This window comes from Schistocerca serialis, chromosome 4 (genome assembly GCF_023864345.2).
Source record: "Schistocerca serialis cubense isolate TAMUIC-IGC-003099 chromosome 4, iqSchSeri2.2, whole genome shotgun sequence".
Lineage (NCBI taxonomy): Eukaryota > Metazoa > Arthropoda > Insecta > Orthoptera > Acrididae > Schistocerca > Schistocerca serialis.
In genome coordinates this window covers 149,261,749-149,287,946 of record NC_064641.1, presented here as the reverse complement: position 1 = coordinate 149,287,946, position 26,198 = coordinate 149,261,749, and the positions used below count along the sequence as shown (strand labels likewise).

Sequence of the window (26,198 nt, the reverse complement as noted above, 5' to 3'; positions counted from 1 at the left end):
GGCTCCTTTCTGCTAACGTAATGGCAGACGTTGCACATTGCGCGTATTTGCTCAACATACAACAATAATTAACACGAAAATCGGCACTAAACAAGGAAACATGCAAATTCAGAAAATAACACTCACAAACAAAGCACATATGAAAATATGTGTCTTAAAAAAGACGAGAAATAGAGACTAAGGACGCTGCTAATACATTCAATAGTGAGAATACTATAGGAAAACACCGCCGCTTGCAAAGAAATCATATCTCCAAAAGCACAGCATTTCAAGAACACAAATTGATTTTAATCTGTATTTCTGAAAGTCACTAGAAAATGCTGTTCAAAGTGGAACTTCAATTACATGACAGACAGTGATAGTGAAAAATGGACGTAACTATAACAAAAACAAGACTGCAAAGTTGTTTCCAATTACAGTTCACGAGGGTTGAGCTTTCCTTCGCATAAAGTTAATCTTCAGTTATCTGCATAAAGTTAATCTTTGCCAACGTCCACGGCGTTGGTCCATAATCCTAGAGCGTTCCGTCCAGTAATTATCGTCGTCTTGCTGATCTTCTTACTTGTAGTCGCCGATTGCGGGTGCAACAAGATCGCGCGATGTTAGTAGAATTCTCACAATTAGCATATCTACATGCAGTGATGTAGGTAAAGCACGAATTATTCAGTTTTCACATGACGTATCCCGATGTCATATCGTTTGTTAGTCGTTTCAAGTCAAAGTTTGGAATTCATTATTTTACCCATTTTGATTTCAGTTTTCGTAAATTACGACATACTGTAACCAGCCACAAGATTTATTGAAATGGTTTTATTGAAACGTTACTAGTTTCTGGCCTGAGACCGTCGACAGATGGTAACGTCGTCTTCTTTGCAAGTTTTGCACTTATGTTGTCGCTGAAAGTAAAGCCAGAGGTTTGACTTTCTTGTATAGTCAATACTGAACTGAACTAAGTACGAGCTTCATATTTAGTTCAGTTCAGAAAACTAATGATAAAATAAGTCTTGTAATGCACTAAAAAAGTAAAGCATAAAACATGGGAACAGAAAGCACAGGAAAAAAGTGAAAAATCTGCATATTTCTGTGCTGTTAATTTCAAAATTTCTAACACAAAAATCTAAAAGAATTTCTTGTGTGGTCAATTTCATCTCACTATCAATCCAGTAAAGTCACATCCATTTGCTTGGTTTTCATTCTTCTACAAGGATTCCGCTACTCAACGTTCCTAAAAAAAATTATCAAAACGATCAATTAAAAAACATAGAGGTAAGACGAGAATAGCAGAGGGAATTAAAATTTTCCATTACCTCAAGGCCATCCTCATCATAAATACATAGTCCTTAAGCTCTATAGACATGATTTGATGCAATTTGTCCACTTCCAAGACTAAACTAATGTATTACATCATTATTTCATTATTTACATAAAGAAACGTTATAAACATTCTGTTACACTCAGATAATTTACAAATTTTGTACGTAAGTAAGCAAGCCAGCATTCTTGCATAAGTGCGCAGACGTTAAATGACAAAGAACTGCAGTTCAATATTGCTCGAACAAGTATTTATGTTCCTTGACAGGAGCGTCTTTTGGTTCTCTTTTAAATTACTGCTTCCGCTAATACAGGCGATTAACCGCTTTTCAATTGGAACATTTTTAATAGCACTTGCAATTAACATTTAAATAAAGTTACTGCTAAATAGTAAACTGTTTACTGAATAATTGCCCAGGTATGCCAATATGAAATATTGATGCTTTGTTCATTTACAGAGTAATTGTGGCGGTTAGGAGGCTGTGACAAACATTTGCGTTATGAAATAGATATAAAAGAAGTCATAAATCAATAAATAAAATAGATACAGACATGCGGGTTTCAGGGATGATAGCTATAGTGTGATGCTTTCATCTGAGATATCGTTTGTTGAAATCGCATGAAGCGATTATATGTTGTTAGCTCAGACGCTCATTGTGTAAATGCTTATTCACTGAGACTTACTAACTTTGTTATTTTAATACTGAAATTATTGTTGTATCATTGGTTGCGTCTCAGTTTCTTGGGATCGCCGATGTACACTTATTTGCATTAATATTTGTTTGTAAATTATTATAGGCTCTGAAACAGCTGTAAGAAGCCATCTTTCAGTTTGTCTCAAAGCTCGCTGGGAGTACAGTCGTTCCTCGTAAGCTATCAGTGCGTCATGCCAATTGGATTATCCCCATTTCCGGCGTAACCTTTGTGCCAGCACCTGCCTCTGGACCATCTGCGGCGCTTTGAAGACCCTGGGGCTGTCCAGTAGTGCTCACCCGTACAAGCTAATTCACCTATTACCAATATTGTGCGGACGATTAGCTCGCCTAAATACGCGCGACGTTACACACGTCAACTTAATGTGGCATATTAGCTCACTAATTGGCACATTAAGCCACATCAAATTTGACAAATTTATTTAACACAATAATTACACACATAAATAATAAATAGAATAACTTACTTGCTTGTCAGTACAATAGTGCAGGTATCTTTTTGGTGGTGCATGAAAAAGCTTATACCTGCTTTTATATGTCATTATTAGCTTAAATTTTCTAACTGTAACACAATTTATAAAAATTACGGAACGTTAATTAAATGCACGAACAAATACATAACTTTCATGTAATTTTTCGAGACATCTCGATTTTTCAAAAGTTTTCAGCGCTTTGGCGCTTACCTGATAGCACCTTTTTTCTTTGTTCGCATCGTACCACTTCACCGTCATCAGCACAGCACTCAATCGGTGTTCTGGCGTCGAAGATTAGATGGTTCGCAGTCGAGCCACCTCTGGTAAAATTCGTGACGCCCTTGATCAGGTACTGCGCCGAAACATGCGTCAATCCGCATTCACAGCCGGTGTTGGAGGACGATAGCTGTCGAAATATGACTGTGCTGTAGTATAATAATGTAACCTCCCCAGTCCCCATATATCAGGCACTGAACGGCCTCCCCTGTGGAATCGATACATTCACAAACAGGCTAGCAAGCAAAAAAACCTGATTTGTTGCATAGGCAAAACACATTGGATTCAGCTCTACATTTCAAATACTCTGTCAATTTTCCCTCTAGAAAAAACGTCTTTCGTGCTACGAATTTTGTTCGAAACATAAATCAACTGATATTTTTCATATCTCTACAATTTTACCGCGTCTAATCAGAAACCCTAAATCTAATATTACCCTGTTGAGAAATCGCCTGTTTAACTTTCACTTTTAACTCGTCGGATAGCTGGATCCTAAATTCAGCAAATGTTCGCTCTTATTTTCACTAAATTACTGTTAACCCCCAGACGTTATCCTCATAAATATACAACTAACTTATCCCCATACTTTTACATATATAAACATATTATAAATCCTTCCAAAATAATATAAGTTATTTAATTAAACTATGCAATATACCCTCAAAAACTTAGCTTACACTTCCAAAAGCAATTAAAATTTTAGCAAGATCTGATGACCTCCATGCACCAAATTTTGTGCGAACAGCAATTACAAAGAAACTACACATATTACAGGAGAAACCAATACAAAATACTACAAGTAACAAATAAATAACCCAAAAATTTCCTTTCATATTTGCATAGACTACGATTCACATTCCTCTCTTATAGTCTGCCGACCTCCGCGCACCAAGAGTTGCTCAGCCATTATTTCCTCCTTTCTTACCGTAAATTCGGCATCCATAGTTTATTACAAACATCTCAAATTTACCAAATTATGGCTTATACGAAACAGAAGTAGCTCCTAGAATTACTGTAAACTAAACATGAAAATACCATTATTTACACACAAAAGTTTTACACAAAGTTCTTCATTCACAAAGTGTAAGTCTCCCATCCCTGCTGCTTACATTTATCCCGCTAGTATGACTATGATTTGAATCTAACTTTTTTCTGCTTTTTCACCTGCTCAAATTCGAGCCCTCTTTTCGCGTTCACCAAGGGTTTCTTTCGTTTACAGACAAAATTTGTGACTACGGCTGGAACACCACTTTTAGATTCAAGAAACGAACACTTTCTTTCTTCATCTACATCATTTCTTTCACTTACAGGCAGAAAATTTTTAATTTCACTCCTCTCTTAACGTTCCGCCCTAATGGTTTCAACGTCCGTTCCTTTTTTCTCCATATTTATGATACACACTATAATTTCATAACAACCTTCTATCTCATCATCCATTCTTAGATTCTCGTGATCTACCTCCAACTCAGCTGCAGCACTTAAATCACCCTTAAAACACATCATTTCATCATCTTCGTTAGCATCAGATATTCTGTTCGCTTCCTCCGAGTTGACGATATCAGCAGCTTCAACATTCTCAATATTAGCCACGTAACTTAAGACTTCGTCTCTCTTAAACAAATCCTCGCTTTTTTTGTCGATTCAGTACAGATTTTATCCAATTTACTCCATTAACCTCCGTTGATAACTCGTAAGATTCATTACTTAAAAAAAGTCCATAATATCCGTCGATAAGCTATAGAAATCCCCACCTATTACTCTGTCAAACTTCGCCGGTACGCAATATAAATTAGCGCTACCACATCGTTCCACATTAGAATTCGCAGTAGAGACGATTTCCGAAAGATATAGTTCTAACGCTTTCTCCTTTACATTTTCTTCCCTATCAAATTCCTCCGACACTTTGGATTCTGACCTACCATTTAACACTTCACTTTCACATTTATCCTTCCACATCCACTAATAATTCACGCTTTCATCAAGAGCCATTGGTTCATTACCTTCAATAAAAATAAATGTACAAACTCCTTCCTCCGAGATATCCAAATCAGTGACTTTAACCTTCGCAACGTCGGCACCTAAAACATCACGTCCACCTCCCTTTAACAGTAAATTACCTACTTCCATCAATACATAATAAAATTCACCACAAAATTCATCTCCAGCTGACGAGGCTACAGCTTCGCCGCAATCACAGATAGCTTATTTACTTCCCCCGATACAAAATCATCTAGTCTACTTTACTGTAACTGTCGCTGCTGACTAATAGTTTAATGGAACTCGTCATACATTCCACCGCCACCTAATTCACATCCACCTCAGCCTCTAATCTGATCACATAATCTATCAACAAGCATACATTCATTCCATAATTCACTTCCCTTTAACAAAATAAATTTTTCACCCCTACATCCTCATTATCAAATATCTCTACGCATTCTACAACCTTTCTTACGCCCTTTTAAGGTTGCTGTGCATAATATTATTCCCCATTTTATTCTTACTTGTTAAACTCCCAGTCGCCAACATCTGAGGCTTCTTTGCCGAATATAACGTGTGCTTTCCAAGGCTGGTTTATTTCGCTATCCCTGGTCCTTTGATGTGGAGATCTATAATTTCTGTACCTCGTATTTTGGCGTTGCATTTCATGAGGCTCCTACCCCCCAAAACTACTATCCCGATTTTCATTTTCGTTTCCATTTCCCCTGTGATAATTGGTTTCACGATGGAAACTATTTTGGTGTTTACTGTAATTCCCGTTCAGGTACGCATTTCTCTGCCTACTGTTCCGGCCGGCCGTTGTGGCCGAGCGGTTTTGGCGCTTCAGTCTGAAACTGCGATTGCTCCGGTCGCAGGTTCGAATCCTGCCGCAGGCATGGATGTGTGTGATGTCTTTAGGTTCAATAGGTTTAAGTAGGTCTAAGTTCTAGGGGACTGATGACCTTAGATGTTAAGTATCATAGTGCTCAGAGCCATTTGAACCTACTGTTCCAATTATGTGTCTTGAATATCAACGCCTGTTCAGGTGTATCAATAAAATTTAAAAACTCGTTAATGAAGTTTGTCGAGCTGATGACCAAATCGCTTGGTAAAAATTTCGGTAGTCGTCTCTCGAATTTCGTGAAATCCGTCAACATGTCTAGTTCACGCATACAAAAATCCCGCATCGATCCATTTCCACGTTTGAAAGTTGGTCCGTGTAGGTACTCGTTCGGAAGTCGCGTTTGCTGCGTTTCACTCCACAATTTGTTCAGGAAACAATTCTCAAACACATCAAAGGTAGTAAACGAAGAACTCATCAAATTTGCCCATGACTGTGGGCAGCCCTCAAGATGTCTTTTCGCGAATTTAATTTTTACCTCTTCCTACATTTTCTCACAAAAACCAACTTTACATGCAGCACCATAACCAACCGGATGGTGTTTTCCATCGTCGGAAAACACTTTGTCGTACCTGAATTACCTTATGGAACACGTATCGCGGTAGTAGCCTGATTCGCTGCTAAGGAATTTGATTAAGCCATCATGTCTTTAAACAGTTGTTCACGTTGCCTACCTTCTTTATTTAACCTTGATTCAAAATGTTATCTATTTTTTAAACACCTCCTTTTCACATTCTGCTACTCCACCTAACAAATTGTTAACAGACTTATTGGCCATGTCCTCAAGCGCATTTTGGCTCTGCACACAAATTTTCACCTCGCCGCCCAGCTCCAAACGTTTCTTTTCCAACTTGTACCCAAAATATTTTTCTACAGTGCCGACTATGGTGTCAATTAAGCCAACCTCCCCAGAAATTTTGTCCACATCATCCCTTATACCTTCTAATTTTAAGTCAGTCATTCCTTCTATATCAGATTTAATTTTATTCACCTTACCTTATACTGTTCTCCTACACTTGTCTTTACTGAACCTACCTCTGTTTTTACTGAACCTATCACTGTACCCAATATCCCCATTTTATTGCTCAAATTTGTCAGAATTTCCTTTACCCAAGCCACTGAATCATTCGGAAATACATACCCTTTTCTGATTTCGTACTTTCTGTCCCAGTAATATTGTTATCGTCAGCACTACCACGTTCATATTTAGGACTAACTGGCCCACTCACATTTACTAAACCACGTGCACTTGATCGCTGGAAGTTCCACTATCGATGGTGACCCTGCGGGTTCACACATATTAAGGCTACAGGTGGCAGTAATTTTCTCGTCGGTAATGCTGTCTGCTTGTGTTCTACAGCTATTGCCCGAAGTGTCGATGCAGATGAACTCGAAGTAGCCGCCGGTGCCCTACGTTGCCGTGGCCGCCAATGCCGCTATGACGTCATCCAGGTCTCAGCTGCTGCTGGCCGCTGCAGTCTCGAACTCAGTGCGCCTCTGACTTCACGACCCAGACTCAATCTCCCATATCATTTAATTAAACATATTACGTCAGGCAGATCTGTCTTCTTCTAGAACTCGCATAAAAGTGTCAATAATTGCTCTTCAGTCGAGAAGTCCCAGTCTCCACTTGACTCCTGTAGCTTTCTGCTACTAGCTGCTTTTCTATTGGCTGAAGGCCATCCTATCCCAAAATACATCGTTCATACGTGCTACAGAGATGATCTGATTCAAGTTGACCATTTCCTGGACTAAACTAATATATATATATATATATTGCAACAATATTTAAATAGAGAAATGTCAAACATTCAGTTACACTCAGATGATTTTCTTTAAACTTAAGTAATAATTAGTACATAAATAAATAAGCCAGATTATTTCACAATTGCCCACACGTTAAATGAGACAGAATTGTAGTTAAATCTTGTTTCAACAATTGTTTATGCCGCTCGAGAAAAGTGTTTATTGGTTCCCTTCTCAATTGTGTTGTCCGCTAACACTTACGACAGACGACTTTTAAATTGTCACAGTTCTTAAGGGCACTTCCAGTCAACATTCATATAAAGTTTCTGGCAAAATAGTGAATTGTTTATTAAACAACTACGCAAGTAAGAGAATTACATTTACTGTGTAATTGTCGTCGATGCGATGTTCTGTCAAACATTTGCATAATGAAACGGATATAAAAGACGTCATAAGTCAATAAATAATATAGATAGATATACGCAGCTTTCAGGAATGATAGCTTTAGTGTAATGCTCTTATCTGAGATATCGTTTGTCGAAATCGCATCAAGCGATTACAAGTTGTTCATTAAGATGTTCATTGTCTAAATGATTATTCACTGAGAATCACCAACTATCTTGTTTTAAAGATACTAAAATTACTGTTGTGCCATTGGATATGCCTCAGTTTTCTGGGATCGCCGATGTACACTTATTTGCTTTAATATTTGACCCTGAAATAGCTGTAAGAAGCCATCTTTCAGTTTGTCTGAAAGCTCCCCATTGCTGGGAGTATAGCCGTTCCTCGTAAGCGATCAGTGCGTCATGCCAACGGGATTATCCCCATTTCCGGCGAAGCCTTTGTGCTCGCACTTGCCTCTGGACCGGCTGCGGCGCTTTGACGGCTCTCGGGGTGGCCAACAGTGCTCAGCCGTACAAGTAAATTCACCTGTTACCAATAAAGGGCGGCCGATTAGCTCGCATAAATGCGCATAACACCACAAAAGGAGTAATAACACAGTAAACAACATTTTCAGTTGAGGTATGCGAATTGATTAATGAGCTGTATTCAGATGCTGTTAGAGTGAGTAATTGCGCATTATTATGAGTTTTAGAGTGATACTGCAGTAGTAATTAAATGTTATACAATGTTTATGAAAACATACGTTACTGGCCATTAAAATTGCTACACCAAGAATAAATGCAGACGATAAACGGGTATTCATTGGACAAATATATTATACTAGAACTGACATGTAATTACATTTTCACTCAATTTGGGTGCATAGATCCTGAGAAATAAGTACCCAGATCAACCACCTTTGGCCATAGTGACGGCCTTGATACGTCTGGGCATTGAGTCAAACAGAACTTGGATGGCGTGTACAGGTACAGCTGCCCATGCAGCTTCAACACAATACCACAGTTCATCAAGAGTAGTGGCAGGCGTATTGTGACGAGCTAGTTGCTCAGCCAACATTGACAAGACGTTTTCAGTTGGTGAGAGATCTGGAGAATGTGTTGGCCAGGGCAGCAGTCGAAAATTTTCTGTATCCAGAAAGGCCCGTACAGGACCTGCAACATGCGTTCGTGCATTATCCTGCTGAAATGTAGGGTTTCACAGGAATCGAATGAAGGGTAGAGCTACGGGTCGTAACACATCTGAAATGTAACGTCCACTGTTCAAAGTGCCGTCAATGCGAACAAGAGGTGACCGAGACGTGTAACCAATTGCACCCCATACCATCACGCCGGGTGATACGCCATTATGGCGATGACGAATAAACGCTTCCAATGTGCGTTCACCGCGATGTCGCCAAACACGGGTGCGACCATCAAGATGCTGCATACAGAACCTGGATTCATCCGAAAAAATGACGTTTTGCCATTCGTGCACCCAGGTTCGTCGTTGAGTACACTATCGCAGGCGCTCCTGCCTGTGATGCAGCGTCAAGGGTAACCGAAGCCATGGTCTCCGAGCTGATAGTCCATGCTGCTGCAAACGTCGTCGAACTGTTCGTGCAGATGGTTGTTGTCTTGCAAACGTCCCTATCTCTTGAGTGATGCATCGAGACGTGGCTGCACGATCCGTTACAGCCATGCGGATAGGATGACTGTCATTTCGACCGCTAGTGATACGAGGCCGTTGGGATCCAGCACGGCGTTCCGTATTACCCTCCTGAACCCACCTATTTCATATTCTGCTAACAGTCATTGGATCTTGACCAACGCGAGCAGCAATGTCGCGATACGATAAACCGCAATCGCGATAGGCTACAATCCGACCTTTATCAAGTCGGAAACGTGATGGTACGCATTTCTCCTCCTTACACGAGGCATCACAACAACGTTTAACCAGGCAACGCCGGTCAACTTCTGTTTGTGTATGAGAAATTGGTTGGAAATTTTCCTCATGTCAGCACGTTATAGGTGTCGCCACCGGCGCCAACCTTGTGTGAATGCTCTGAAAAGCTAATCATTTGCATATCACAGCATCTTCTTCCTGTCGGTTAAATTTCGAGTCTGTAGCACGTCATCATCGTGGTGTAGCAGTTTTAATGGCCAGTGGTATATAAATACACTGCCCGAGAAGAAATGGAGCCGGACGTTGTGGCTGAGACGTTCTAGGCGCTTCAGTCCGGAACAGCGCTGCTGCTACGGTCGCAGGTTCGAATCTTGCCTCGGGCATGGATGTGTGTTATGTCCTTAGGTTAGTTAGGTGGCATACAAAATTGGCACCTGTGTACTAAAGTGGCATCCTTAAAGAGGAAATGCCGGCGGCTATATGGCCCATGGTTATGAAGACGGGTAGAGCAAACAGCCACCATGGCACATGGTCTTCCAACCGTCAGCATAGCGAGTTTGGGAGGGATCAAACCGTGGCCTTTCGAGTGGCGGAATGCTCGTTGGTGGAGAATTGCCACACAATTTGGACATGCGATGCCAGTTATGCAGGGACCTTAGCATCATTGGGCACGTGAGTGTTCTCATACCCGTAGACGAGGACCTGGACGTCGACAGAGCTCAGACCACCGCCGTTGTACTGTAAGATCAGCAGTGGCAAATGGTACATATTGCACAGCACAGATAAGAGCAAATGTGAGCCCACAGGCGCTAACTCAAACTCTTGCGAACTGGTCACTGGGAGTGATACTATGATCACGTATCCCCCTCTAGTCCGTCTTCCACGCACGTCACAGCATTGACGTGCACAACACGACTGGTACCGTTAGAGGTTCACCGGGAGGATGGAGTGGCGCTTTGCGGTCTTCACCGCTGTCTCGAACAGTGCATTTGCCCTGAGACACACTGGTCCCATCTCAGGCGTTATGATTTGGGATCCACAACCATCGGTTACCATGGTGGTCGTGGAGGTGAACCTGGTCATAACTGATAAGTGCACCTGGTCTTGATGGATAGGTGCACAGTGTTCTTTGGCCAGGAACATCCATGGTAAGGTCATAAAATTACTATCACTTATTGAGGCTATAAGGCCCAGATAGTATTAGGAACACAAAGTCGGCTGAAACCGGAAGTGGATAACAACTAAATCCTAATATCAGATTGGAATATTTATCGTAAGGATAGTTTAGTCGCCAGTCGCTGTGGCGTATTTATTGCAGTAAACTATTCCAAATATCTAGCGAGGGTATACTCCGACTATGAATTAACCTCTGTGAAGTTAAGGATCAAAGGTGGTCAATAATGCTAATCGGATGCGTCTATAGACCATCTGCGTCAGGAGCTGTAGATTTAGATCGCTTCAAAGAGAATTTCCTGAGTAAGTTTCTTGAATGTGCAGTTGCAACAGTGGGAGGAGGTGGGGGGGGGGGGGGGGGGAAGGGAGGGTTGTGCACATAACTCTCGACCAAGTATTGAGTCATCCAGTCAGAACAGATGCTAGAGACAGGGATTAATGTCACATTATTCAGAATGTCTTGTCCGAAAAGTACTTCGAGCAGATGGTTAGAGAATCAACTCGTGAATGTAGCGTCTTAGACCTCCTAGCAACAAACAGATCTGAACTTAACGAACCCATTAATGCAGAGGAAGGTATCAGTGATCATAAAGCTGTGATAGCAACTGTGGCTATGTGTTTTACAAGGAATGTTAAGAAAGGTAGGAAGATATTTTTGCTTACCAAGAGTAACCGGATACGAACTTAAGAGTATCTGAGCGGGCAGCGTCAAGTATTGAGGACATAAATATGGAGTACAAATAAAACAGCATCATTCAGTATGCCTTAGGCAAGTATGTATGTAGCGAGCAAGGTCTCAACGGGTGGGAATGACACACAGTGCTTTAATAGCCCTGTGAGAAAGTTGTTACGTAAACAAAGAGAGCTTCATCACAGAGTCAAGGAAAGACAGAACCTAGTCGGCAAACAAAAGTTGAACGAAGCAAATGCCATAGTAACTAGAGCAAAGAGAGAAACCTTTAATGACTTTCAAAGTAACATTTCGTCAACCGATCTGAGTAAAAACCCTAAGAGGTCTTATGTAAAATCAGTAAGCAGTTGGAAATCATCTGTTCAGTCACTTAGTGACCATAAAAGCACCAGAAAATGACGGAAATCAGAAATACAAAATATCCGCCTTCCTAAATTGTTTCACCACGGAAGAGCGTAATACAGTTCCTCGTTTCAATTAGCGCACGAGTTTCGAAATTGCAGATACTGAGATAATTGATCGCGGAATAGACAAACAACTACAATCATTTGGTAGAGGAAAGGCATCAGTATCAGATGAGATACCTATATGATTGCACAAATATGATGCGAGCGAGCTTGCTCTCCTTCTAGCAGCAGGTCATTGCAGATCGCTGGAGCAACAATAGGTACCTAGCGACTGGAAAAAAAGCGAAGGTCATCTCTGTTTCCATGAAGTGTCATAGGACAGGGGCACATAATGGACAGGGGCACATAATTATAGGCATATATCATTCGCGTCGGTCTGTTGCAGAATCATGGATCATGTTTTATGCTCATGTATTGTGACGCTTTTGGAGAACGAAAATCTCCTTCATAAAAATCAACATGGATTCCGCAAACAGAAGTCTTGCGGAACTCAGCTCATTCTGTTCCTCCATGAGATTCATAGTGTTGTAGACAAAGGCGCTCAAATTGATGCAGCGTTCCATGACTTCAGGAAGGCAATTGAAACCATCCCACACCGCCGTTGAGTGAAAAAATACGAACTTACCAAGTACGAACTAGATTTGCAGCTGGATTTAAGACTTCCTTACACACAAAACTCAACACGTCGTTATTAGTAGAACAAAATCTACAGATATAAAGATAATTTCGGGGATACTCCAAGGAAGTGGGGAAGGACCGTTACTGTTTACAAAGAATAAAAATGATCTAGTAGACTGCGTCGGAAACTCTTTAAGGCTGTTCTCAGATGATGCAGTTGTCCATAAGAAGGTAGCAGCGGCATGTGACTGTGACGATATGTAGGATCTACAGAACATTGATGAATGGTGCAGGGACTGCAAGTTCACCCTGAATGTAAATAAATGTAACATGCTGCACATACATAGGGAAAGAAATACAGTACTGTACAACTACCTTAGTCCACAACTCGTGGTCAAGTGGCTAGCGTTTCGGCCTCTGAATCACGGGATAGTGGGTTCGAATCCCGGCCGAGTTGGGTGGGAGGTTGCGTTGTGCTCATAATTTCATCATCATCATCATTCGTGACAGTGGCTACATTGGACTGTGTGTAAAAATTGGAATGTGTGCCGAGTTGGGTGGGAGGTTGCGTTGTGCTCATAATTTCATCATCATCATCATTCGTGACAGTGGCTACATTGGACTGTGTGTAAAAATTGGAAAGTGTAAAAACTGGGACTTCGAACGGGCGCTGATGACCGCGCAGTTGAGCGCCCCACAAACGAGTCATCATCATCATTACCGATGACAAAGTGCTGCAAACAGTGTTGTTGTTGCTGTCTTCAGTTCGAAGATTGGTATGATGCAGCTCTCCATTCTTACAGTGTTCTGTGCAATACAGTTTATCTCCGAATAATTACTGAAACCTACATCCTTCATAATTCCCTTCCTATATTCATCTCTTGGCTTCCCTCCACGATTTTTGCTCCCCAAATTTCCCTCCATTACTAAATTGGTGATCCCTTGGTGGCTCAGAACGTGTCTTACCAACCGATCCCTTCTTCTAGTCAAGTTGTACCAGAAATTCCTCTTCTTTCCAATTCTACTCAGTATCTCCTCATTAGTTACGTGATCTACACATCTAATCTTCAGCATTGCTCAGTATCGCCACATTTCAAATGTTTTTTTATCTTCTTGTTTAAACTGTTTATTGTCCATGTTTCACTTCCATTCATGGCTGCACTCCACACAAATACATTCAGAAAAGAATTCCTGACACCTAATTCTATTGTAATCCGTTGTTAGTAAATTTCGCTTCTTCTGAAGCGCTTTTCTTGCTACTGCCAGTCTACATTTTATATCCTCGCTACTTCGGCCATCATCAGTTATTTTGCTGCTCAAATAACAAAACTCATCTTTTACCTGGAAACAGTAACCGCCGTAAAATATCTAGGAGTAACTATCCGGAGCGACATTAAGTGGAATCATAGAGTAAAACAAACAGTACGAAAAGGAAGATGCGAGACCGAGAGTCATAGGAAGGATCTTAAGGACATGTAACTCATCCCCGAAGAAAGTCGCTCACATGGCGCTTATTCGAGCGATAATTGAATACTGCACATCAATCTGAGACACTTACCAACTAGGACTGATAGAAGAGATAAAGAATATTCAACGAAGGGCTGCGAATTTCGTCACGGGATCGTTTAGTCGGTGCGAGAGCGAAGCCATAAATGCTCAGCAAAGACCACTGCCAGACGTTATGAGAGACGCGTTGTGCATCAGTGGGAAGTTTACTATACAAATTTCGAGAGAGTGCTTTAGAGCTAATCATTCTTCCCGCGCGTCTTTCCCGACTTGAACAGGGAAGGAGGAATCAGTTAGTGATATCAGAAGTACCCTCCACCATACACCATCAGGTGACTTACGTAGTATTAGTGTACTTAATACAAGTTCTTCTGCTGTTCTTGGAACAGGAATGTGATGAGCTGTTCCAACAGGATAATGCCTGCCCCCACACTGGCCATGAAACTCAACATACTCTGAAAGTTATGGAACTGTTTCCCTGGCCAATACGACCGCCGAATTTCTCTCCAGTAGAAGGCGCATGATACTTGATGGGGCGAGTGACTCGTGCGAACTGTCCAGGGAGTAGTGTATCTCAAAAATGTTTTCGTCTGATCGACTACGTGCCAGAGACTGTGCCTACACTGTCGCCCGTAAATACCATACTGCATACTAGTATGGGTGTTTCAACATGAGATCATACCTGGTACCACAAAACCACTTGAGTTTATCTGTACATGTAATCATGCCATGTACTCCATATGTATTGATTTTAGTATTAGTTTGGGATGAATTGGAAAGCACTCAGTGGGTGTTCAAATTTTGTGCAACAATGGGTGGACGCAAATTTTTTCAATCTATTCACGGATAAGCTTTATAGATGTACCTACAAACACGTATTTGTACATTTAAAATGTTTATTGAGTTCGACCAGTAATCACTCGTGTGTAAGTACGTACTGGATCGAATGCCAGTTTTTTAAAAATTACTGCAGACTATAATTTCCGGTAGTTAGGCATCGCTTTACGTTAACATTTCTTTTCTGGTAAAACATTGTCGTTTTTATTTACGAGTGTGGGGCTGCGGGATTATTTTGTAATACAGTTTGAAAACTTTGCATCAACAACCATTTTTTTTTTTTGTCTATATTAAGGACTTCCATACGAATCTGTTCAATTACATATTCTGAATAGATGGTATCAGTTTTCACATCGATATTTCTATACATTTGAAACTCTACAAGATAACTTATACAAGTATATGATAACTCATGGTCTGAAACAGTAAGACGAACTTAACAAAATCTTTATTGGAGCCGACTGGGGTGGTCGAGCGGTTCTAGACGTTACAGTCTGGAACTGCGCGACCGCTACGGTCACAGGTCCGAATCCTGCCTCGGGCATGGATGTGTGTGATGTCCTTAGGTTAGTTAGGTTTAAGTGGTTCTAAGTTGTAGGGGACTGATGACCTCAGAAGTTCAGTCCCATAGTGCTCAGAACCATTTGAACCATTTTCTTTATTGGAGAGTTTTCTTTCAGGACTCTAAGAATATGTCCTTAGGTCAATCCTTATGATCTGTAGCTACTCACAACTCGCTCGTAAGTCCAGTAACTATATATACAAAAAAACAAGCTTCAGTTCGATTGATAATACAGAAACTGTAGCTTATATGCTCAAAAATGTGCACAAAATTTAATTACAAAACTTAGGCTGCACGGAGTTCACATTTTTAATAAATAGTTTCAAACCAGATTTAAGAGCTAATTAAAAAGAAATGTAAAAAAATAAACCGATGGAAAATAATTTCAGCAGGATCGTGTACCAACAAGCCAAAATAATAATTCCCAATATACATATAGAACGACATCTTCTTACCTGACAGTAAAGGCTTAAGGTGTATTTAAAAACTTACCGAAAATGTGATGAGGTAAGGAAACTACAATGACAAATACAATGTATAGCATCAAAATCTTCACCACAGCAAACTAAACTCCTCAAGAGTGCTAAACATATAATGTTTGCAGAACTTCGGTGAATGAAATGAATTGCTAGCACAAGTATCAGTACTTGCGTACTCGCCAGAGAAGCCAGTTTAAATGCTATAACTTTCCTCTTCTCTCGAATGAATATACCTAAGATTTAGCGCACACAGTAGTGTATTCCATGCCACCAGTATATGCTGAAGCACACTAATTAGATTTCCTTCCTTTGTTCCAGATATGGGTTCATCAGAGAAGTGAGACTGAAGTATCGGGTGAGTGACTGATTGTATTTAATACATACCTTTTACAATTAGATCTCTAGGAAAGAGTTTTCTGAACGTAGATTTTAATACTATGAATATGTAATAATATTTGCAATTTCTGAGAAAAGGATCTGTGGCCCTTCTGTATTATTCCGTTCAAAAGAGCCTGCGTATTTTTTTTTTTTTTTTTTTTTGTGTAGAATTCATTTTCCGTTTTCAATTTTTTAGAATTACTGGTTTTGTGATTCTGTTTGTTGCTGTGTTTGAAAAGCATACCTTACACAAGGGAGTTAAGTAATAGATTCTGCATTTACCGGATAGGACCTGTATATTCTACTATCCTTACACAAAGAACAATAAAAAGACAACACTTTGACCATCTGTGCTCTCGATTTCAAAAGTGCCAGTGTACCAAAGGCCTCCATCGCAATTCGTCTAGACTGCTTCCCCTGTTTCACAGTGCAAAAGCCCTACTGCTTTCAAACTGGGAGTCATGTGCCATGTGAGAGAAGTGTATAGCATTGCCGTTAGTTTGCGTCTAAAAGTTAACCGAGCGAGCTGGCGCTGTGGTAAGTACACTGGACTCGCATTCGCGAGGACGACAGTTCAAGCCTGGGACTGGCCATCCTGATTTAGGTTTTCTGTGATTTCCCTAAATCGCACCAGTCAAATGCCGGGATGGTTCCTTTGAAAGGGCACTTCCTTCTTCATCCTTTTGTAATCCGATGTGACCGACGACCTTCCTTTTGGTCCCCTCCCCCAATCTATCACCAAACCAGTCTAAAAGTTAATCACACGCAGGAAGTCGTGCTGTCATTTCCTGCTGGCATATTGTACAGGAAGAAAGATAAAAACTACTCCAATCTCTTTCCTACAATAATTTTGGTGAGGATCATTTTGGTTTTTATACAAATGCCGCAATTGGCAATACCTTCTTAAGCAGCCACAATGGAAATATTGTTTTCACCACTCTCAGCTCTCCGAGACTTGTATAAACACAGCGGAGAGCTCTACAAAGAGCCACATCGCCTCTTTAATAGGGAATGTAATCATCGCAGCATTCCAGCATTATGAATATACCCAACTCTCCGCTTTCATTATTTCAATTTCCCGCTGTGCGTCTCTGCGGTCACCCACCCCCAAAACGTGTAAGAGATACTCTATGAACGTGCAAATGGTGCAACATTCTTCAGAAAATGTCTTCTTCAGTCTACGAGGTAGTTCATTGTTGTGATTGTGGTCTTCATCTGAAGTCTAGTTGGTTGCATCTGCCCGCGATACTGTATCCTGTGCAGGCTTCTTCATCTCTGAATAACTGCTGCAGTTTACACCCATTTGAACCTGCTTATTACATTCTTCTCTTGGTTTCACCCTATAACGTTTACTCCCCAGACTGCCCTCCATGACTAAACTGATTATTCGTTGACTCTTTAGGATGTGTCGCATCAACCAATCCCTCCATTTACCTAGCCTTTGATATAAAATTTGTTTTTCCTCATTTCGATTCAGTATCCCCTTATCAGTTACTCTATGCGATATTTAGTATTCTCCGTTAGTACCATATTTCGAAAGTTCCTGTTCTCTCCTTATCTGTTGTTTATCTGTTTTTCAGAAATGATTTTCTTGCTGTTGCCAGTACACATTTTATATCCACTTTACTTTGTTCAACATTTTATTATGCAGACGGAATAGCAAAACACTTGTACAGGTTTCCATTTCCCATTCCATAACTGAATTCAGTCAGCATCATCGTATTTTAATTGACTGTAGTCCGTTACCATTATTTTAGATTTGTTGATGTTGATCTTATAATCTCTTTCAAGGCACTATCCATTTCATTCAACTGCTTTCAAGAATGCTTTGCCGACTCTGACAAAATTAGAATGTCATAGGAAATCTTCAAAGTTATTTTTTTTTCTCCCTGAATTTCTTCTAGGTTTCTTTCACTGCTTGATCAGTGTACAGATGGGAAAAATTGGGGACTGACTACAGCACTTTATCACTTCCTTCTCTACCAGTTTCCACTTCGATTCCTGTAGCCTTTGTGACTGCAGTTTGGTGATCTTCAGTTTTGTAAATAATCTTTTCCTCTCAGTGTTTTAGCACTGCTACCGTCGAAAGCTCTCTCCAACTTTACAAATGCAGTAAATATAGTTTTGCCTTCCTTATTTTAATCCAATCGTTCCTGAAACCGACCTCGTGTTCATATCTTATGAGCTGGATACTGAAGAAACGTTAAAACTACAATTGTAAGACTACTGTAGGCTATTGTAGACTCTCATAAGTAAGGGTAGGCTATGGCAGTTTTCCTAGTAGTTTTACTCAGTTAAGGTAGAACCTGCGTTACCTCTACGTTAGGGGTGTTGCATAAACGGTCACAATGTCCACATAGTACTAGGGACGGGAAGTTGGCTGAAACCAGATGTAAACAGTAATGAAATTCTAAACTCAGATTGGAATGTATACCGCAGAGACAGGCTGGACAGCGAAGGGGGAGGCGTGTTTGTAGCGATAAAAGGTGCAATAGTATTGAAGGAAATTGACGGAGATCCGAAATGTAAAATAATAATTTGGGTGAAGGTCACGGTTAAAACAGGCTCAGACATGGTAAATGGATGACTCTATAGGACCCCTGGCTCAGCAGCTGTTGTGGCAGAACACCTGAAGGAAAATTTGGAAAATATTTCGAGTAGATTTGCCGATAATGTTATAGTTTTGGGTGGAGATTCTCATTTGCCAGATATTTACTGGGCGACTCAATAACGGGTGGCAGGGACAAAGAATCCAGTGAAATTTTTTTAAGTGCGTTATCTGAAAACTACCCTGAGCACTTAAACAGAGAACTACATCGTGGCGATAACACATTAGAACTTCTGGTGGCAAACAGACCTGAACTATTTGAATCAGTTAACGGAGAACAGGGAATCAGCGACCATAAAGCGGTTCCAGTATCGATGATTTCAGTCGTAAATAGAAATATTAAAAAAGGTAGGAAGATTTTTCTGTTTAGTGAAAGTGACAAAAAGTAGATATCAGAGTACTTGACGGACCAACACAAAACTATTATCTCAAGTACAGATAGTGTTGAGGATCAGTGGACAAAGTTCAAAACCATCGTACAATATGCATTAGATGAGTATGTGCCAAGCAAGATCGTAAGAGATGGAAAAGAGCCACCTTGGTACAACAACCGAGTTGCAAAAATGCAACGGAAGCAAAGGGAACTTCACAGCAAACATAAACATAGCCAAAGCCTTGCATACAAACAAAAAAACACGAAGCGAAATGTAGTGTGAGGAGGGCTATGCGAGAATCGTTCAACGAATTCGAAAGTAAAGTTCTATGTACTGACATGGCAGAAAATCCTAAGAAATTTTGGTCTTATGTCAAAGCGGTAGGTGAACCAAAACAAAATGTCCAGACACTCTGTGACCAAAATGGTACTGAAACAGATGATGACAAACTAAAGGCCGAAATACTAAATGTCTTTTTCCAAAGCTGTTTCACAGAGGAAGTCTGCACTGTAGTTCCTTCTCTTTATTGTCGCACAGATTACAAAATGGTAGATATCGAGATAGATGACAGAGAGACAGAAAAACAATTAAAATCGCTTAAAAGAGTAAAGGCCGCTGGACCTGATGGGATACCAGTTAGATTTTACACAGAGCACGCGAAGGAACTTGCCCCCCTTCTTGCAGCGGTGTACCGTAGGTCTCTAGAACAGCGTAGCGTTCCAAAAGATTGGGAAAGGGCACAGGTCATCTCCGTTTTCAAGAAGGGACGTCGAACAGATATGCAGAACTATAGACTTATATCTCTAACGTCGATCAGTTGTAGAATTTTGGAACACGTATTATGTTCGAGTATAATGACTTTTCTGGAGACTAGAAATCTACTCTGTAGGAATCAGCATGGGTTTCGAGAAAGACGATCGTGTGAAACCCAGCTCGCTCTATTCGTTCACGAGACTCAGAGGGCCATAAACACGGGTTCCCCGGTAGATGACCGAGCGAGGTGGCGCAGTGGTTACACACTGGACTCGCATTCGGAAGGACGACGGTTCAATCCCGCGTCCGGCCATCCTGATTTAGGTTTTCCGTGATTTCCCTAAATCACTCCAGGCAAATGCCGGGATGGTTCCTCTGAAAGGGCACGGCCGACTTCCTTCCCCATCCTTCCCTAATCCGATGAGACCGATGACCACGCTGTCTGGTCTCCTTCCCCAAACCAACCAATCCCCGGTAGATGCCGTGTTTCTTAACTTCCGCAAGGCGTTTGATACAGTTCCCCACAGTCGTTTAATGAACAAAGTATGGACAATCAGACCAATTGTGTGATTGGATTGAAGAGTTCCTAGATAACAGAACGCAGCATGTCATTCTCAATGGAGAGAAGTCTTCCGAAGTAAGAGTAATTTTAGGTGTGCCGCAGGGGAGTGTCGTAGAACCGTTGCTATTCAAAATATATATAAATGACCTAGTGGATAACATCGGAAGTTCACTGAGGCTTTTGCGAATGATGCTGTTGTATATCGAGAGGTTGTAACAATGTAAAATTGTACTGAAATGCAGGAGGATCTGCAAAGAACTGACGCAAGGTGCCTGGAATGGCAATTGATCTCAATGTAGAAAAGTGTAATGTGCTGCGGATACATAGAAGGAAATATCCTTTATCATTTAGCTACAATATAGCAGGTCAGCAACTGGAAGCAGTTATTCCATAAATTATCTGGGAGTAGGCATTAGGAGCGATTTGAAATGGAATGACCATATAAAATTAATCGTTGGTAAAGCAGATGCCAAACTGAGATTCATTGGAAGAACCCTAAGGAAATGCAGTCTGAAAACAAAGGAAGTACGTTACAGTAGAACTGTTCGCCCACTGCTTGAGTAGTGCTCACCGGTGTGGAATCCGACCAGATAGAGTTGATAGAAGAGATAGAGAAGATCCAAGGGAGAGCAGCGCACTTCGTTACAGGATCATTTAGTAATCGCGAAAGCGTTACGGAGATGATAGATAAACTCCAGTGGAAAACTGCAAGAGAGACGCTCAGTAGCTCGGTAAGGGCTTTTGTTGAAGTTTTAAGAACTTAACTGCACCGAGGAGAAGCAGTATATTGCTCCCTCCTACGTATATCTCACGAGGAGACCATAAGGATAAATTCAGAGAGATCAAAGTCCACACAGAGGCTTACCGACAATCTTTCTTTCCACGAACAATACGAGACTGGAATAGAAGGGAGAACAGATTGAGGTACTCTAGGTACCCTCCGCCACACACAGTCAGGTGGCTTGCGGAGTACGGACGTAGATGTAGATGTAGACTTTACCTCATAATGATTTGTTTCTTCATATATACCATAAGTGGCGGTAGTGGTAAACCGTCTAGAAACTGAGTGAGGATATATAAAGACTGAGTGAGAATATACACAGACCCGTGTAACCTTTGGAACATTTTTGTTCTACATAGTTACAGTTCTGTCTTTTGTAAGAAGCACAAAATGATGTGCATTGTCCTACGCTAAATAAAATAAATAATTGAATGTCTGTTACTTTTTTGAATGATTTCTTGAAGCCTTCAGCTGCTATTTTCTTTATTTCCTGTAAGATTGTAGAATTTCGGCCTTAGGCCATTCTCAAGTACCTAAAACGGAAGTTTCACACATTGGATACATTAGTGACACTTGTGATTTTGGTGTATGAACGAGTCATATCTGTAGATATACTAGGGGCATTATAACTTACTTCATGGATGATTTTTTGGTAACAGATTATGTCATATATGTCGTTGCTCCTATGACATCATGTTATGCTCATAAATTAGTTCTAGGTGCTCACGTTATTTTAGGAGCACGTTACTTTCGAGCAGTTGTTGTACAGCTCTTATATACAACGTACTTAACATTAGGAAGATTATAATTATTTTACAGAAGTTTCCAGAATGAGATTTTCTCTCTGCAGCGGAGTGTACGCTCATATGAAACTTCCTGGCAGATTAAAACTGTGTGCGCGACCGAGACTCGAACTCGGGACCTTTGCCTTTCGCGGGCAAGTGCTCTACCATCTGAGCTACCGAAGCACGACTCACGCCCGGTCCTCACAGCTTTAATTCTGCCAGTATCTCGTGTCCTACCTTCCAAACTTTACAGAAGCTCTTCTGCGAACCTTGCAGAACTAGCACTCCTGAAAGAAAGGATACTGCGGAGACATGGCTTAGCCACAGCCTGGGGGATGTTTCCAGAATGAGATTTTCACTCTGCAGCGGAGTGTGCGCTGATATGAAACTTCCTGGCAGATTAAAACTGTGTGCCCGACCGACACTCGAACTCGGGACCTTTGCCTTTCGCGGGCAAGTGCTCTACCATCTGAGCTACCGAAGCACGACTCACGCCCGGCCCTCACAGCTTGCTACTTAACCTGCATATGCTTTTGTTCTCAGTTATATTTAAGTATCATTCATCATTGGTGTAAATATGACTGTAGGTAATTTCTTTAAAATAACTTGTAAATATTTGTTTTGTTATTGGAGGAGCACGTCATTTTTGAATAGTTGGTACAAAGATCTTATATATTACATCACCGTATTCTAATGAAATAGTACTAAGAACCACGAGAGTCTAGTAAAAACTGCTTTATGGTTTCGTGATGTTTCGCACTACAGTCATATTTATTAATGAGTGAATCGATATTTTTACAATCTATGCTTCTGTAACGTTTCGCCCTAGAACTGGTAGAAAGCTGTCTAGGAATTTCCCATTTCGCAGGTCTTTTTGCTCATTTAAAACTTTTTATGACTGATCTTTTAGATATATGTAGGTTTCAATTTCTTCCGTTACGTCCATGACTTTTCCTTTCTGTAGCTTATGTAATATTTGAAGTGATCCATCCATAGTAGGTATTTTGTGGTTGGTGCCTTTTAAGCATGCACCAAATGTGAATGGGTTATTGTCACTTATTGTCGTGTGTTCTTTAAATCGTGTGCAAAATTTTCTTCCTGTTTGTCTAATATAAAATTTTGGGCATTCTTCAAGGTTAATTTTGTAGATTCCTGATTGCGAAAACGGCTCTGATTTAACTGGTATGTGTCTCAAAAATCGGTTTAAATTGTTAGTAGTTTTGTAACTGATGTATAATTTTGTAGCTTTCAAACATCGAGTAATGTTTTCGGTAATAATACCTAGATATGGCCATACAAGAACTTGTTTTTTTTGTGGTTCTTTTTTGTCTCTAAATAAATTTGTTTCGTCTATGCGATTGGCGTGTGTTTGGCTAGTTTTGTTTTCGAATAACGTAATTTAGGCAAATCACTGAAAACCTCACTGAAAGCTCAGTCCTCTGGAATATGAGACCAGAGATTTTCTGTTGTTCCTTCCCACTTGGTGTCCATTTACTTCCCCTTCTTTCTCAAATCCGAGTCCTAAGGACCTCGCTATCGAGTAGGTTAAATCGTCACCTTCCATCCATCTGTGGAGGAATACAGTTCACTAAGCAGGTATTTCCTGTTCTGACGTACATGTAAATGGTCAGAGCTAGCATACTGCATCAGCAGTTTATCACAGAGATTGGAGCTACAGCTGCGTTGTACATTATGCGGCCGCCCCTCCTCCTCCCCCCCCTTCCATCTCCCGCCACTTCTACACCCCCCCCCCCCCCCCACATCCATCCCTCTCTCTGTCTCTCTCTCTGCGTGTGCGTGCATGTGTGTGTATGTGTGTGTGTGTGCCAGCAACTTCTTAAATGGCTTTAGAGACTCTCTGGCGACATGGTGCTGTAGAGACCGACTGATATTTCTGTTGATTTTTTTCCTGCTACTTCGTACTCTACTGAATAATCCACATTTTCCCATAAATCTCAGTTTTCTTCTAATTAGTACTAACACAATCTACGTCATGCGCGAATCTCCATTGGAAATATGTGGCACAGAGTTTTTAATTGCTGCAAATATCTTAACAGTGAGTAACAACCTCCGAAAACGTTGCCCGGAACAGAGGTAGTAAATCTATGCAATTTTACTGCTCGGGACGAACTGTCCAAGTAATAAATACGCAAGCATATCTAAGTAAGTGCGTTTGTCTGTGCGTGACAAGAAATTGATGTCTTCGGATTGTACAGGAGTTTACTGCATGCAAGTAGAATCGAAAATTGGCAGGAAAACACATTCAAAATGAGGGCTGATACATAACAACCAAGATACATATCATGTGAAGGCACAAGACACCGAAAAAATGTAAGCGATCAGTGATTAATATTATCATGGCAGTGCAATCATTCATACGTAGAGACTGCGTGGTAACTAGCGACACTTCCGACGTTCGATTATAGATGTAAGGGCCAACAAAGAACCAAAGCAAGAACCATCATGCACGAAGTCGCACGTGTTTGGCAGATATGTCCTTTACTCCTCTTGGTGACACTGCTCAAATAAACAAAAATGAGATGTCAAATCTCAGTCTTGGAAAAACGTAACGCGTAGAGGCGACTAATTTTCTTTCTTTATTTTCTTGCAACAAAATGACACTCACAAAAATATTGCTGAGTCCTGTTACCTGATTAGATACGCCAGTGGTTACCATTAGACTGTCTAAATCCACATACTGCAAATGGCGACTCAATTAGGTTTCTATTGGGTTGTAACGTCATCGTTTCAGCATATTCATTTAGGCAGATGAATGTAAACCACTGACTAGTCCAAAAACGAAACTGCATGTTGAAATACCGTTGAGTTTGATGTTGCAAGGAAGTAAAAAAGTCAGTTTCCTATCAAATAATTCGTTCACGCATCAGGATGAAGAGATGATTCTTTTTTTTTTTTTTTTTTTTTTTTTTTTTTTTTTTCTTTTTTTTTTTTTTTTTGTCGCTAATAACGCAACCCCTATAGTATCAATTTGCTGTATGCCTTTCTCTCAGGAGCAGGTAGATGTATAAACTAGATATTTTTATCATGTACTAAGCTGTATAGTCCTTTGGATGTGTAAGAAACTAAAGCATCTAAGTCAATGCTGCCAGAAGATACGGCTATTTATGTCACAGATTTTACAATACAATTAATGTACCTGTAATGTAGTTGTAATTGTTAATTTTCAATTACAGGAGGGGTGATCAAAAAATAAGGTGAATGAACATTTTACTATCAGATGCTGACGATGTAACCATTTGATTTAGTTTTTCCGATAATCCGATCCGTTTAGTCAGGCAGCGTCAAGTAGGAACATGTCCTTCCTTGTCAGTCAACTTTCAGAGATACTAGAGTGTGCACCATGGATTTCGAACAATGAGTCAGCGTTAAGTTCTGTTTGTAATTCCTAAATACTTCCAAAGCGAACTCGTGAAATGTTGAAATTGGTGTATGGCGATAATGCTGCAATTCTGAAGATTCTTTACAACTGGTACGAGCGATTTAAAGGCGAAAGCGAGTTGCTAGAAAATGAAAAAAGTTTGGGACGTTCATTAATCTCAAAAACAGAAGGAAACATGCCAAATATGGCAAAATTTGTTCGTTGATCCAGGCGAATAACTATTTGAGAGCTTTCCGAAAAACTCATCACCTCGTACGAATCACAGCAAAGCATTTTAATCGACAATTTGCAAATGAGACGAGTGAGTGCAAAATTTGTTCCCAGATTTCTGTGTGATCAACAGAAGGAAAGTCGGGTGTCAGTTTGCAAGAAGTTGAAGGATCATCTTTGTTCAGATCCGTTCTTAATTTCCAAAATTGTGAATGGAGATGAAGCTTTGCTCTATGGGTATGATCCTGAGACGAAAATTCAGAGTTCTTAATGGAAAACCGGTGAATATCCTCGCCCGAAAAAGACACGGCAGTCACGATCGAATATCGAAGTCCAAGGGGAGCGACTGCAAAATTTTATAAGGGAGTTATGCAACGTGTGTAGAACG

The 26,198-nt window shown here is 40.5% G+C and overlaps 1 protein-coding gene across 1 annotated transcript in view; it reads left to right on the top strand.

The window, feature by feature from the left end:
• Positions 1 to 26,198, top strand: part of LOC126473757 (serine/threonine-protein phosphatase rdgC) — a 1,849,640-nt gene that overhangs the window by 1,399,129 nt on the left and 424,313 nt on the right. Inside the window, exon 9 of the mRNA XM_050101014.1 lies at positions 16,278 to 16,314. Coding sequence (XP_049956971.1) covers positions 16,278 to 16,314 — 37 coding nt within the window. The remainder of the gene's footprint in view (positions 1 to 16,277; positions 16,315 to 26,198) is intronic.